The 13,834-nt window shown below is 48.1% G+C and overlaps 3 protein-coding genes and 1 pseudogene across 3 annotated transcripts; 2 read left to right on the top strand and 2 right to left on the bottom strand.

The window, feature by feature from the left end:
* Positions 1–75: 75 nt before the first annotated feature.
* LOC112085334 lies at positions 76–942 on the top strand. The gene is made up of 2 exons (XM_024154540.1): positions 76–543; positions 619–942. The coding sequence occupies exons 1-2, from the start codon at positions 76–78 to the stop codon at positions 940–942; spliced, it is 792 nt and encodes a 263-aa protein (XP_024010308.1).
* Positions 943–1,008: 66 nt separating this feature from the next.
* Positions 1,009–5,136, top strand: LOC112085333. Its single transcript, XM_024154539.1, is given in 7 exon segments — positions 1,009–1,482; positions 1,965–2,100; positions 2,103–2,170; positions 2,282–2,696; positions 2,823–3,352; positions 3,593–4,574; positions 4,736–5,136. Coding segments are annotated over 7 exon segments (3,006 nt in total).
* Positions 5,137–7,820: 2,684 nt separating this feature from the next.
* On the bottom strand, positions 7,821–9,124 carry LOC112085332 (uncharacterized protein At3g60930, chloroplastic-like). Its single transcript, XM_024154538.1, has 2 exons — positions 8,270–9,124; positions 7,821–8,144 (listed from the first exon to the last, which is right to left on the bottom strand). Exons 1-2 carry the CDS (start codon positions 9,122–9,124, stop codon positions 7,821–7,823), a joined length of 1,179 nt encoding a protein of 392 aa, XP_024010306.1.
* A 1,816-nt stretch (positions 9,125–10,940) lies between these two features.
* LOC18015127 lies at positions 10,941–12,732 on the bottom strand (annotated as a pseudogene).
* Between the last annotated feature and the right edge of the window lie 1,102 nt (positions 12,733–13,834).

Genomic DNA, 13,834 nt, shown 5'->3' with positions numbered 1-13,834 from the left:
GCGACTCATGCACAAACTCTCGAGCTCAAAGAGCTGCGAGCCTCGATGGCTCGGATAGTGGCTGTAATACGCGCCATGAAATCTCAAGTGCATAACGCGACGAGCGCCGCGCCCGAAATCGACCGAATGCTTGAAGAAACTCAAAGAACCCCGTTCACTGCAAGAATCACGGAGGCCAGGATTCCCGAGCCGGGGAAGGTGAGAATCCCGTTCTACGAAGGAACAACCGACCCGAAAGCACACATCACCGCGTTTCGGATAGCAATGAGACGAGCCTTCACAAAGAACGCCGCTAAACTCACCGAGCGCAAAGTGGATGCCGGATACTGCCTGCTTTCGTGGAACATCTCAAAGGAGCCGCGCTCGAATGGTTTTCGAGGCAGGAGCGCAATTCGATCGGCGGTTTTCAACAGCTCTCCGCTTTGTTCCTCAAACAATACTCGATGTTCATGGACAGAGGAACGTCTGATGCCGACCTGTGGACACTATCCCAAGGACCGAACGACCCCGCTTCGAGATTACATGGCAAGGTTCAAGGCAGTCGTATCCAAAATAGAAGGAATAAGCGACAAGGCTGCGCTCGAGGCTCTGAAACGATCTTTGTGGTACAAATCTGAGTTCCGACGAGAGATGGCTCTCAACACGCCGCAAACGATTCAAGACGCTTTGCACCGATCATCAGACTTCGTCGTGAACGAAGAGGAGATGAAAAACTTAGACGAGCAGTATGAAGCAACGAAAGTAGCAATCCGAAGCTCAATTTTGCCGCGCCCCACGAAGAAAGGCAACCCATCAAACAATACAACAACGTCAAGCTCGGATGAACCTAGAAACGGAGGAGCCCATAACTACCAGGTGGGCGTCGGACGCGGAAGAGGAGAGCCGCGCAACAACACTTGGGGGAGAAAATCCGCCAACTACGACGAGAAGGCTTTCTGCTAGTATCACCAGACGTACGGACACTCAACGGCTCAATGCAGAACTTTAGGAGCAAAGCTTGCAGCCAAGATGGCAGCAGGAGAGCTCCAAAACACGGTCAACCTCAAAGACCTCGTCCCTAACGAACAACAAGAGAGAGCTGAGCCGAGCGGCACGGCGGAACCCGCAAATCCTCCCAGACGAGGTGATAACTCCAAGCGTGACAGGAGAGGCGAACCTGAAGAGCGACCCGAGCCGAGCCAAAGGATCAATATGATCATGGGTGGATCCCAGTACTACCAAGATACCGTATCCTCCATCAAAGCCTATCAGCGTCGAGCCGAGGCAAAAGAGAATTGGACAGAACCAACCGACGTCCCAAACACAGTGATCTCCTTCGCCGAGGAGGAAACGGCAGGAATCGATCGACCCCACAACGATCCGTTGGTGATCGAGTTAACAATCAGGGATCATGACGTAGTAAGGGTGCTCATCGACACTGGAAGCTCGGTAAACGTCATCTTCAGAGAAACGCTCCGAAGAATGGGAATCGACCTCTCCGAGGTGGAAGCAATCCCCAAACCTCTAACCGGATTTTCAGGAGAAACGACGATGACTATGGGAACGATCAGACTTCCCGTGGTAGCTGGCGGAGTCACTAAGATCGTCGAATTCTGCGTCACTGATCACCCAGCAATCTACAATGTGATCATGGGAACTCCCTGGATCAACGGGATGCGGGCAGTACCCTCCACTTCCCATCAGGCGTCAAAACGATCTGGGGGAATCAGAAGGAGTCACGAATGTGCTGCCTAGCCGAGCACAAGTTGAGGAACCCCGTCACCGACGCGCGAGCAGACATAGACCGCAAAAAGATGAAGACAGACAGAGAGCCCGCGAACGAGCTCTCCAAACTCTTATAGCAATTACAGATCGCAGAGAGCCGCGAAACACGCACCGAGCCGGTATGTGACGCAGTGGACTCGGTGTGCATAGACGAGGCGCATCTGGAGCGATGCGTTGAAATTGGAACACAACTAGGAGAGCCACTGAGAAGCAAGCTCCTTTCCTTCCTCAAGGAGAACATCAACATCTTTGCCTGGACAGCGGAGGATATACCAGGCATAAGCATCAACGTAACCTGTCACGAGCTGAATGTGGATCCGACCTTTAAACCGGTCAAGCAAAAAGAAGGAAGCTCGGCCCCGAACGAGCTAAAGCAGTGAACGACGAAGTCGAGAGGTTACTCAAAGTGGGATCAATCGCCGAGGCCAAATATCTGGACTGGCTCGCAAATCCGGTGGTGGTGAAGAAGAAGAAAGGCAAGTGGCGGGTCTGTGTGGATTTCACTGACCTCAACAAGGTGTGCCCAAAAGACAGCTTTCCTTTGCCGTACATCGACCGGCTCGTCGAAGCCACTGCAGGAAACAGGTTGTTAACGTTTATGGACGTTTTCTCTGGCTACAATCAAATTCTGATGCACCCTGATGATAGGGAAAAAACGGCGTTCATAACCGATCGCGGGATATACTACTACAAAGTCATGCCGTTCGGGCTCAAGAACGCAGGAGCAACGTATCAACGGCTCGTCAATAAAATGTTCGCGGCTCAGCTCGGAAAAACCATGGAAGTGTACATCGATGACATGTTAGTTAAATCACTCAAAGAGGAAGACCACGTCGCGCATCTACGGGAATGCTTCGAACAATTGAACAAGCACGACATGAAACTAAACCCGGCGAAGTGCAGGTTTGCGGTCACCTCGGGAGAATTGCTCGGCTATCTGGTAACTCACCGAGGCATAGAAGCAAACCCCAAGCAAATCAAGGCGCTAATTGAAATGCCCTCTCCAAGGACGAAGCGCGAAGTGCAAAGGCTCACAGGTAGAGTCGCCGCGCTAAACAGGTTTATTTCCCGCTCCACAGACAAGTGCCTGTCCTTCTACGATACCCTCCGAGGAAACAAGAAATTTGAGTGGGACGAACGGTGCGAGACGGCTTTCCAGGAATTGAAGAGTTATCTGGCGAGCCCACCGATCTTAGCAAAATCAGTCGAAGGAGAGCCGCTCTTCCTCTACATCGCAGTGTCTGCTACAGCTGTAAGCGGAGTGCTTATCAGAGAAGAACGGTCCGAGCAAAAACCCATTTTCTACATCAGCCAAACACTGACCGACGCCGAGACTCGCTACCCCCAGATCGAGAAGGTCGCCCTAGCCGTCGTAGTCTCGACTCGCAAACTGCGCCCGTACTTTCAATCACATTCGATTGTTGTACTCGCTACGCTTCCGCTACGCTCAATCCTACACAGCCCTAGCCAATCCGGTCGACTCGCCAAGTGGGCGATAGAGCTAAGCGAATACGACATCGAGTATCAGAATAGGTCGTCTGCAAAGTCACAGGTGCTCGCAGATTTCCTCATTGAACTTCCCGCCGAAGCAACGAACGAGCCGACTCTAGATGAAGTGTGGACGCTGCACGTCGACGGCTCGTCGTCTAAACACGGCTCAGGAATAAGAATCCGCCTCACCTCTCCCACCGGAGAAATATTGGAGAAGTCTTTTCGCCTGAACTTCCACGCCTCAAAAAACGAAGCGGAATACGAAGCACTGATCGCCGGCATACGACTAGCGCAGGGAATCGGAGTTCAAAAGATTAGAACCTTTTGCGACTCACAGCTCGTAGCATGTCAATTCAACGGAGAATACGAGGCGAAGGATGGACGAATGGGAGCTTACCTCAGAGTGGTCCGAGAGTTGGTACAAAAATTTGATGAGTTCGAACTCACGCGCATTCCCCGAGGAGAAAACACCTCGGCCGACGCCTTGGCAGCACTCGCCTCGACCTCGGACCCAGACCTCCGACGAACGATCCCAGTTGAATTCATCGAACGTCCTAGCATTGAAAAGGTGGAAGGAGTTCGGTTGATAAATCCTCCCGAACAAGAACCAGAGGACGATGAAGCCATTCCTATGGACGAAGAATGGCTCGGAACTATCCGAGTGTATATCGCCGATGGAGAGTTGCCAATCGACAAATGGGAAGCCCGCAAACTAAAAGCTCAGGCCGCACGATATGTCCTCGTCGATGGCGAGGTGTTTAAATGGAGATTTTCAGGACCTCTCATGACATGCGTCGAAGGACCGGAGGCAAGAAAGATCATGCACGAGGTGCACAGCGGCGCGTGCGGGAACCACTCTAGCGGAAGGTCTCTCGCTATCAAGATAAAACGGCACGGCTATTTCTGGCCCACGATGGTCAAGGACAGCGAGAAATTTACGGCAAAGTGCGAAAAATGTCAGCGGCACGCTCCAACAATTCATCAACCTACCGAGTTACTCTCGTCAATTTCGTCACCTTATCCGTTCATGAGATGGTCGATGGACATCGTCGGACCTCTACATCGCTCGAAGCAGAAGCGTTTTCTGCTCGTCCTCACGGATTACTTCTCCAAGTGGGTCGAGGCCGACTCTTACGCAAGCATAAAGGATGTTCAAGTCGAACACTTCATCTGGAAAAATATCATATGCCGCCCCGGGGTCCCTTACGAGATAGTCACCGACAACGGATCCCAGTTCATCTCAACACGCTTCGAAGCCTTCTGCGAAAAGTGGAAAATCCGCCTCAGCAAATCTACGCCAAGATACCCTCAAGGGAACGGACAAGCCGAAGCAGCAATAAGACGATCCTCGACGGTCTGAAAAAGAGGCTCGACGCCAAGAAGGGACGGTGGGCAGACGAACTCGAAGGAGTCCTTTGGTCTCATCGGACAACTCCGCGCCGAGCCACCGGGGAAACTCCATTCGCCTTGGTCTACGGATCGGAATGCGTAATTCCCCCCGAAGTGGATTTCCCAGGTATCCGACGAAAACTTCTACCAGGACAGGAGGGCTTGAACCACTTAATGATGCTAGATGAGCTCGACCTAATCAACGAGAAGCGCGATCAAGCCTTAATTCGAATCCAGAACTATCAACAAGCGACGGCGAGATACTACAACAAAAACGTTCGAAGTCGAAGATTTAAAACAGGGGAGCTCGTCCTCCAAAAGGTCTTCCAAAACACTGCCGAGAAGAACGCAGGAAAGCTCGGAGCAAATTGGGAAGGTCCTTACAAGGTTACAAAAGTGGTTCGTCCAGGAGTCTACGAACTCGCGACACTAGCTGACGAGGCGTTCCCAAGATCGTGGAATGCAATGCATCTGAAAAAATACTATCACTAAGGATGCAGCACGACCAGCATGAACTACGGGACGGCTTGATCCCTGCAAAGGGTACGTAGGCAGCCCGTCTTCGGACGGGTTCAGCTGTCCCCCCTCCTAAAAAGGGGGGGGGGGGGGGGGGAGTGGGTACGTATACACATACCTCCTTTAACTCTACTATTTTGACTTGCTCACTTAGAAACGTCGCCACTTCGGCATATTCTCAGTTCGTTTTTAATCATCAACTTATTTCACTTTTACCCTTGATTTCTGGTTTGTTTATTATCGCTTCGGCTAGCTTCACATTGTAACAAGCTCGGATTTTTGAATTTCTGTAACTCACCACTTCGGCATGATATCATGACCTGATTACCGAACACCTTTAACGGTCCTCAATTTCAGTTCGGCAAACTAAGCCTTCGACGCCTCGTCTCGTAGCTGGCCACAATGGGGCAACAAGTACAAAGTTCTCTAAACGGACTTTTACCACCTTTCCTAGGACGAGAGTGCAAGTTACATCCTCTACGGATAAAAATCAAAGCGCGCTATACAAATATCAGACCAAAAACGTATCACGTCGCCACGGTTTACTATCGCACACGAGAATATAAGTCGAGACTACATCGCTTTCTCTAAAACCGAAGTAAAACTCTTAAACCCGGATAAACATACTCGTCCTCTCGAGAACACCGGTCCATAGACAGGTTCGATAACACTTCATCCTTGGCTAACAGAAGCAAAACGCCTCGTCGTTTTCACGGCTCGACACCATTCAAAACAAAAACACCCCGTCGTTGTCACGGCTCGGCACCATTCAAAACAAAAACGCCTCGTCGTTTTCACGGCTCGGCACCATTCAAAACAAAAACGCCTCGTCGTTGTCACGGCTCGGCACCATTCAAAACAAAACCGCCTCGTCGTTTTCACGGCTCAGCATCATTCAAAAAAAAAACGCCTTGTCGTTTACACGGCTTGGCAACATTCAAAGCGAAAACGCCTCGCCGTAAACACGGCTCGGCATTACCAGCAAAGATTTGCCTAAACATTATCACGTAACACTCTTTTACCATCAAAGATTTGCCTAGAACCTAAACGAGGTCCTTAAAACAATTCATCCCTTAGCCCATGTTTCGGTCAATTTCGAAAATACACAAGGAAGAAATCAGAATCGCTCTCAACATAACAGCCTTCGTCCTTGACAATTTTTCGTAAACATTTTACAGATTAATGGACAAGTAAGTCCGAAAACGGCTAAGGAAAATATATTCATTAAGCGAAAATAAAGAGTCGGGTGGATAAAGCCGTCCAGGCACAGAACACATAAAGGTTCAAAAGAGAGCGGATAAAATCCTAAGTACAGAAGCAAGCAAGAAAAAATTCGTGAGCCAAAAACTCATGCCGCGGACTGCGTTTCACGATCGGCGAGAAGGTTCGAAGGAATCGGCATACCCGCGTTCGACCCATTCGGGTCCACAACGCCTAAATTGGCCGCTGTCTCTTCGAGCGGCTCGTTGCCGAGGGTGGTGTCGACCGAGTCCGGCGATACGGGAGAGTAATATAGTTCGCCCCGAATCTCGGAAGCAATACGCTCGTACACCTCGTCGTCGGCATATTCACTCTCCCAGCATTTCAGCTTCGCCTCCTCGTCGTCAAGCGTCGGGGCGTCCGGCTTCTTCAGGTCGGCAATCATCGCAAGATTGCCCTTGATATGTCCCAGATCGTTCTCATCATTTTTGGCCTTCTCGAGCTTGACCAAACCCTCCTCCACCTTGGCAAGGCGTTCCTGAAACTTCGCCGTCAGCTCGCGCCTCGCCTCCTTCTTCGCGCGTTTGACCTTGTCTTCGAACAGCGCGTCCTTGGCCTCGATACGCCTTTTAAGAAACGCCACCTCGGCGCTTTTGGCTCTCCTTGCTTCCTCCAGGCGAATCACCGAGGCGGAAACTTTGTTAACGTCTGCTCGGAGAACTATCTTCTCCTCTTCCAACCTCGACACTCGGGTCATCGCCTCGGTGAGTTTCCCCTTCGCTGACGCGGCTTCGTTTTGCGCCTCTTCCAGCTTCACCTTTGACGCCGCGGTCTCATTTCGGGCCTCGTCCAAGCGACGTTCGACCTTAGACAGGTCCTCCTCATACTCAGCCATCAGGTCGTTAATAGCCGCGACAAACTGCAAAGAACAAACTCGCGTTAAACACTTAGCAAAAATTTACGAAAATAAAGGAAAGCGAATAGAAACGTACCTTGGTACCACGCTGCGCCATCGCGCCGTATGACCTCGGCCTCCTCAGCTTCTCCGGAGGAGGAAGACGCGTGTTCGCGTTATTTACACGCGAGAACATGACGGCAGAAGCGTCGGGGTCGTCAACAACCAATTTACGCGCGGCGGGGTCCCCGGGCGTCGGTTTCCGCCTCTTTTTGGACGGCTCGTCCTTCTGGACGGCGACGCCTTTCCCCTTGTCAGTAGCCGAACGCTTTCGGCTAGAGTCATGCTTCTGGACGACCGAAGTCGGTGGCCTCGTCGACTTCGGGAGGGCCAGGATGGCGGATTGCGAAGGAGTCTTACTCCGCGCTGTCGAACCGTCCCCGGACACCTCGGGGATAATTTTGCCCGGTTCCACCTCGGGCACTACATCTTTCTCAGCCACCTCGGCAGTGTCGCCTTCTGCGGCTCGGATCATCATATCCCCTTCCCGGCTCGGAGGGTCGGGTTAAAAGACGGCCTCGGTTTGCACTGGGACCGCCTCGGCTTGCGCCGGAACCGCCTCGGTTTGTGCGCGAGCCGCCTCGGCAGCACGTCTAGCGGCTTCCTCTTCCTCGCGCCTCTTCATTTCTCTAAGGGCGATCACCACCATCTTCTCCCGGGTATCTCTCGAAGAACTTGAGGACAAAGAACTGACAGGGACTCCGGCAAGGATGGCTCGCGCTTTTTCTACTCTTTCGAGGGTGAAAGTTTTTCTCCAATTAACCTTTCGCGCCGAGAGAGTCTCAAACAGTAAGGAGGTCATCGGGAATCGGGGGAAGATAGCACCGAACTGCAAAACAAAGCAAAAAAGCAAAAGTTTCAAAAAAGGAAGAGAATATCAACTGAATCTCCGAGCCGAGGCAAAGCTTCGGGTCAGCTACCAAGTGGTCCCCATGCAGTCTTGGTTCCGTGAACGTAATCTTCGCCGACCGACGCCTCGTTCACCAAGACGTAGAAGAAGCGTTCAGTCCAAAACTGATCCTTGCTGGGAAAACCGCCAATAATCCGTCGCTTCGGCTTATTGGAAATATAGAACCTATTTCCTTTCGGAGCTTTCCTGATTTCCAGCAAGTTCAGCAGGTGATTCAGCTCGATGTCCAGACCGCATTCGAAGCTTCGGACCAAAATGCCGATCATATGCCGTAATCCCCTCGGCATAATCTGCCCAATCGAGATCCCGTGTTTCCAAAGGTATTCAAGGATCACTCCGGGGATCGGGAACCAGAGAAAGCAAAGCTCGAAGAACGCCTCGTACAGAGTGAAGTGATTCTCCGGAGGCTTGTCGGCACGGTCGCTCTTCTCGGGAACGACAAACTCCACCGCCTCGGATATCCCGAAGCGATGCCTCAACGCCTCGAGCGACTCAAGGGAAGAAAGCGTAGAGCCAGGCGAATCGGGCTTTTGTCTTTTAACTCGTGGTCCTTGCCCAGATGTGGAAGCGCCTCGGGACGCCATGAGACGTTCCAACTCGTACTTCGCCTCGAGTAGATCAAAGGGAAATGCTTCCTCCTCGGCTTTTACTATGGCGCGATTAACACCTTCATCAGAAACCGGGTCCTGGGGACGGCTCGTCGAAGCCAACGGCTCGTCATCTGCAGGACCCTCGTTTGATGGATTCGCGTCATTCGACGCCTCGTCAGATGAACGATTGGAAGGGTTCGGCGAAACAGACGCCTCGGAGGATTCTGTTGAACTTCTCGCCTCGGCATCTACGCGGCTCGGCTCGTAATGAAAAAGCGAGTCCAACGAATCGTCTGAGCGGCTCGACATGATTTACAAGTTATACAAGAATTACAGAAGGACTCGGCGAACCTCTGCCTGAAAAAGATCTAGGACGGTGGAGACCTCGAAAACCCTAGCCGGAAAATAAATAAACTAGAGAGAGAAAGAAGAGAGAAGGGAGAGCTACCTTTAGTGAAAACGAGTGAGTCTGGAAATAATGAGGAAGAGTGAAAGAGCTCACCTATTTATAGAAAAAACAAAGCGCGTGAATTCCGCGTAAACCTCGGGAAGCCGTTCAACAGCGCGTGGGATCCGCGGTAAACTGGCTATACTGGACTGCGTCGATGGCACGCGCCGAAAGATTAGGAATTTCCTCTCAGAAGACCAACAGTCAGGGTACCCAGGTTAACGAAACGGCTTGGTATTGACCTTTTCCCTCTTGAAACGCCTCGTCGTTAACGAAACGGCTCGGCATTGAATCTGTTCTCCTGAAACGCCTCGTCATTAACGAAACGGCTTGGTATTGACTCTTTCTCTCTTGAATCGCCTCGTCGTTAACGAAACGGCTCGGCATTGAATCTGTTCTCCTGAAACGCCTCGTCGTTAACGAAACGGCTCGGTATTGACTCTTTCTCTCTTGAATCGCCTCGTCGTTAACGAAACGGCTCGCTATTGAATCTGTTCTCTTGAAACGCCTCGTCGTTAACGAAACGGCTCGGCGTTGAATCTGTTTCTTGAAACGCCTCGTCGTTAACGAAACGGCTCGGCATTGACATTCTTTCTTGAGACGTCTTGCCGCTAACAAAACAGCTCGGCGCGAGCTTTCTCTCGAAACGCCTCGCCATTTGTTCGTCTCGGCATAACCTCCTCAAATCACCTCGTCATGGGCTATCACTATTAAAAAAAAAATTGCCTCGTCTTTAATCTTGCCTCGGCATCCTCGGCACTCCTTGGGAACGCCTCGGCGTCTTCATTCCCAAAACGCCTCGGCGCCTTCATTCCCAGAACGCCTCGGCGTCTTCATTCCCAAAACGCCTCGGCGCCTTCATTCCCAGAACGCCTCGGCATCTTCATTCCCAAAACGCCTCGGCGCCTAACTCAGTGGTTTATCCTACGGTCGGAAATAATGGACCTCGTCACTCTCGCCTCCGAAACTGACGAGCTGGGGGGCTAACTGTTGGGGTCGGTTTTCACCCCAAGTAGATAAACCACCTCAGAATGGCTAAGTATGGAAGAAAGATAAGTGGGAGAGCCGTGGTCGCCAAGTGGGAGAGCCGTGGTCGCCAAGTGGGAGAGCCGTGGTCGCCAAGTGGGAGAGCCGTGGTCGCCAAGTGGGAGAGCCGTTCTCACCATGACAAGTGGAGAGTCGTTCTCACCAAGACAAATGGGAGAGCCGTGCAGATAGGCCAGTAGGGAGCCGTGAAAGAAGACAAGTGGACCGAGCCGCATCGAAAGAAATGGGCCGAGCCCCACTTCAACACTTTTGGGTCGAGCCGTGTATCGGTGCGGTGGGCTAGATCATGTCTCCATGGCAAGTGGGCCGAACCGTGAAGAAGGCTAGATGGGCCGAGCCGTAAAGAAGCTTGGACGGGCCGAACCAAAGCCTTGAGAGATGAAGCCCATGGAAAACCCTAGGCGAGATGCAAAGGCGGTCAGCTGCACGAGGCGATAAGGAAATATTCCGAAAATCTCGCCCGAGATTTTCAGCTAGGCGGTTTAGAAAGTTAGTATAAATATATGATGTATGCAATTCATTCCGCCAACTTTTGCAACCCTAAGCAATAAGACCTACACACTTTCACAGCAATAAAAATCCTCTTTTGATCTTACTGTTCTTGCGATTACCCTAGAAGTTTCAGATCCCTTAGTTTCTCTTCACAATAATTAGTTGTGCGAGTTTTGGCTCACACACACCTCCTGGTTTGAGACGAGAGAAATCTCCAAGGACACACTTAACATGCAGAAAAATCTCACAATCTTTGCAAGTACATAACCATTTATTTAAATTGATCTCTTCTTCACATATATCACACCAGTATTTCCCAATTGCATTTTTTGGCAAGATAAGAAGAGCGGATGCTGATCCAATGTGTACTTTATTTTTTTAGGCATACTTGCACAATGACAATTCAAGTTATAGCCGCATGACTCACAAGAAAACGCTGCTGAATCTACTGATCTGTGACACACATCACACTTGCCAATATATGTTTTGTTACAATGCAAGGGGTGTTCATGGTTTTCATGAGAAGAAGTCAAAGATCAAAATGCATCTTACGTCTAGAACCACATGATCAGACTCGTACCTGAAACCATTGAAGAATTCTCCACAAGCACTACAAGGAAGAACCTTATTAGGGGAATCAATGTCTCCAAAATGCAACGTAAATGGCTTGTTGTGAAACATATGCTATTTCTTTAGGGAAATATTTACGCAGATTTTGTGGAAAAAAAACAATATTGCTCAACTATAGACTGGATCAGAGTAGATAGGAACCATGCATGCTTCACAACGAATGTTTCCACCATATGTAGTACCATCCTTATTGAGATTAAAATAATGTTTTTCATGACTGAAATAATTTATCAGGTTATCACCCACCTCCTTGAATGGTGTTATATCTTGTGTTTTTTTTCATGAATCCCTTCGAGTTATATTTCATCCCATATTTCGTCTCTCGTTGCACATTGTAAATGAACATAGTTAATGCACACTGAACAAAAATAATCCACGTAGAACCGGTTAACACCGTTTAGACATACCGAGCATACCAAATCTCCAAAGCAGAGTTGTCGAGTAAGAGAGATACGATGATCATGGCGATTAATATATATATATAACATGGGGTATGCCGATGCAACTTCGGTGGATCATAAAATCGCACTGGCGGCAAAAGTATGGGCTAAGGTCGCCTTGCATCCCACAAGCATTGGAAGTAAATGAGATTTTTCTTGCCATGAGTGTGAGTTTGTGCTCATGAGTTTTCAGATGTTCAACATTGACAGGTGGTGGAATGCTTGCACAACCCAAGCACACACTAAAGTTACATATGAAACAGTGGTAAAGTTCGTCTTCCAAGTTTAAACCACATAGAAGACATGTGTTATCAGTGTAATCAATTGCTCCATATGTGAGCAACTTAAGAGAGTGTTTGGGATGACAAGGATGATTTAATTCTGATGAATTTTCACATTCCACATGGATGACCACCTTGTACTTAAAACATCTATAAGCTAATTTTCTAACGACTTTTTCCTTACATACTTCACAAAGGTGCTCCGAGTTTCTTGAAATTGGGAATAACACAAGTGGATGCTCATGAGCTTGATGATGTTCAATAGTAAGCGTTGGTGCTTCTCTCGCACAAGAAACATGTATGCTAAAGGTTCTACATATGAAACAATCATAAACTCAATCACCATCGATGCGTCTTTCACACACCCTAAAATCGTAATAAATCCAGTTAGGCATATATCTTGTTACAAGAAAATGTTCGGGATGAGACGTATGATAGATACTAAATGTAAGCACATCATAATCTTTGTGGAACCAAAGATAACACTCGGTGCCCGTTGCTGATGTATCCACCAGTTTTGCACAAATAACACCTGAAAGCAAACCCAGATGAAGGAGTAAGTTTAGCTGCTGTTTCCATGGCAGATGAATGTGACTCAACGCAGAAGTCTTTCTTTTATTTATCTTTTTGGAATCTTTTTTATCAATGGTTATTACGAAGTGGTGTTATTTATAGTCTTTAATAATTCTTTTGTTGGTTTAGTGGAGTTTGGTGTTGGTATTTTTATTTTATTCTGACTTATTTTGATGATTTAAGCGGTTTGCCGATGCTCATAAGATTTAATTCTTGCTATTTTTGCTGAATTTAATTTATTTTGTGTTGCTGCTTTTATTTTATTCTAGCTTGTTTTAAGAGGTTTATTTTGGTTGTTTTGATATTTTTATTAGATTCTTGTTTGTTTTAATTGTTTTAACTTGTTGTTTTTTCTTATTTGTTTCTTTCCTGTTTTAATGGCTTTTACTTGCTTATTTTTACTGTTTTTATTTGACTCTTACATACGCAAAGGCATTCAGAAAAACTGTTGACAATTTTTATATGTGATTCGAAGTAAGCTAAACATTATATTACATCTATTTATGCATAGCACGACTCTGAATGGGCGATATATTGCATCTATAAATAGCTTTCTAAAAGGAAGTTTGTGGTGGACATATACATAGTTATAAGTTATTCATGGAACGATAATGAAAATATATGAGGCTTCTAGGGTAGAATCACTGAAAGATCAAGTACTCATGGCTATGGTGAAAGCATAACAAATTAAAATCTGAATGAAAAATACTAAAGAGCTCGTGAACAATGCCGCTGATTAGTTGAAAATGAGCACGTAGAGCAATTTTTGGAATGTTTCAATATGTGCTTAAGCTTCAAAATTCTAATAATGGATCGACCATCATACATTTAGAAAAAGCATAAGTTTTAAGAAATTCTACGTATCTTTCTATGTTAGAAAATGCGATGGACGAAGTGAAGAAGCGTATAATAAATCTTGGTGGAACATCTCAAAAGACGCATGATAAGTTTGTTATTAAGTGTTGTTGGTCGAGATGCTAATCATGAGATGCATTTTTGTTTGGACAATCGTACATGTGGAGAATAAATCCATATGAAAGTGGTTTCTTAAACCACTATGAGATGATTTGGAGTTTGAAGCAATGGTTCATCTTCTTTTTTTCTTTTT

The sequence above is a fragment of the Eutrema salsugineum genome, unplaced genomic scaffold (genome assembly GCF_000478725.1).
Source record: "Eutrema salsugineum unplaced genomic scaffold, Eutsalg1_0 scaffold_3, whole genome shotgun sequence".
Taxonomy (NCBI): domain Eukaryota; kingdom Viridiplantae; phylum Streptophyta; class Magnoliopsida; order Brassicales; family Brassicaceae; genus Eutrema; species Eutrema salsugineum.
The sequence above is the reverse complement of the archived record's forward strand: the minus strand, read 5'-3'. Positions and strand labels throughout refer to the sequence as shown.

Bases quoted from the DNA above. Each gene is read 5' to 3' on its own strand.
- LOC112085334 (XM_024154540.1), top strand. From the start codon at position 76: ATGAAATCTCAAGTGCATAACGCGACGAGCGCCGCGCCCGAAATCGAC. The intron at 544-618 runs GTATCCAAAATA...TACAAATCTGAG, and splicing joins TGGCAAGGTTCAAGGCAGTC to TTCCGACGAGAGATGGCTCT.
- LOC112085332 (XM_024154538.1), bottom strand. From the start codon at position 9,124: ATGTCGAGCCGCTCAGACGATTCGTTGGACTCGCTTTTTCATTACGAG. The intron at 8,145-8,269 runs GTTCACGGAACC...TTTGTTTTGCAG, and splicing joins CGTCGGTCGGCGAAGATTAC to TTCGGTGCTATCTTCCCCCG.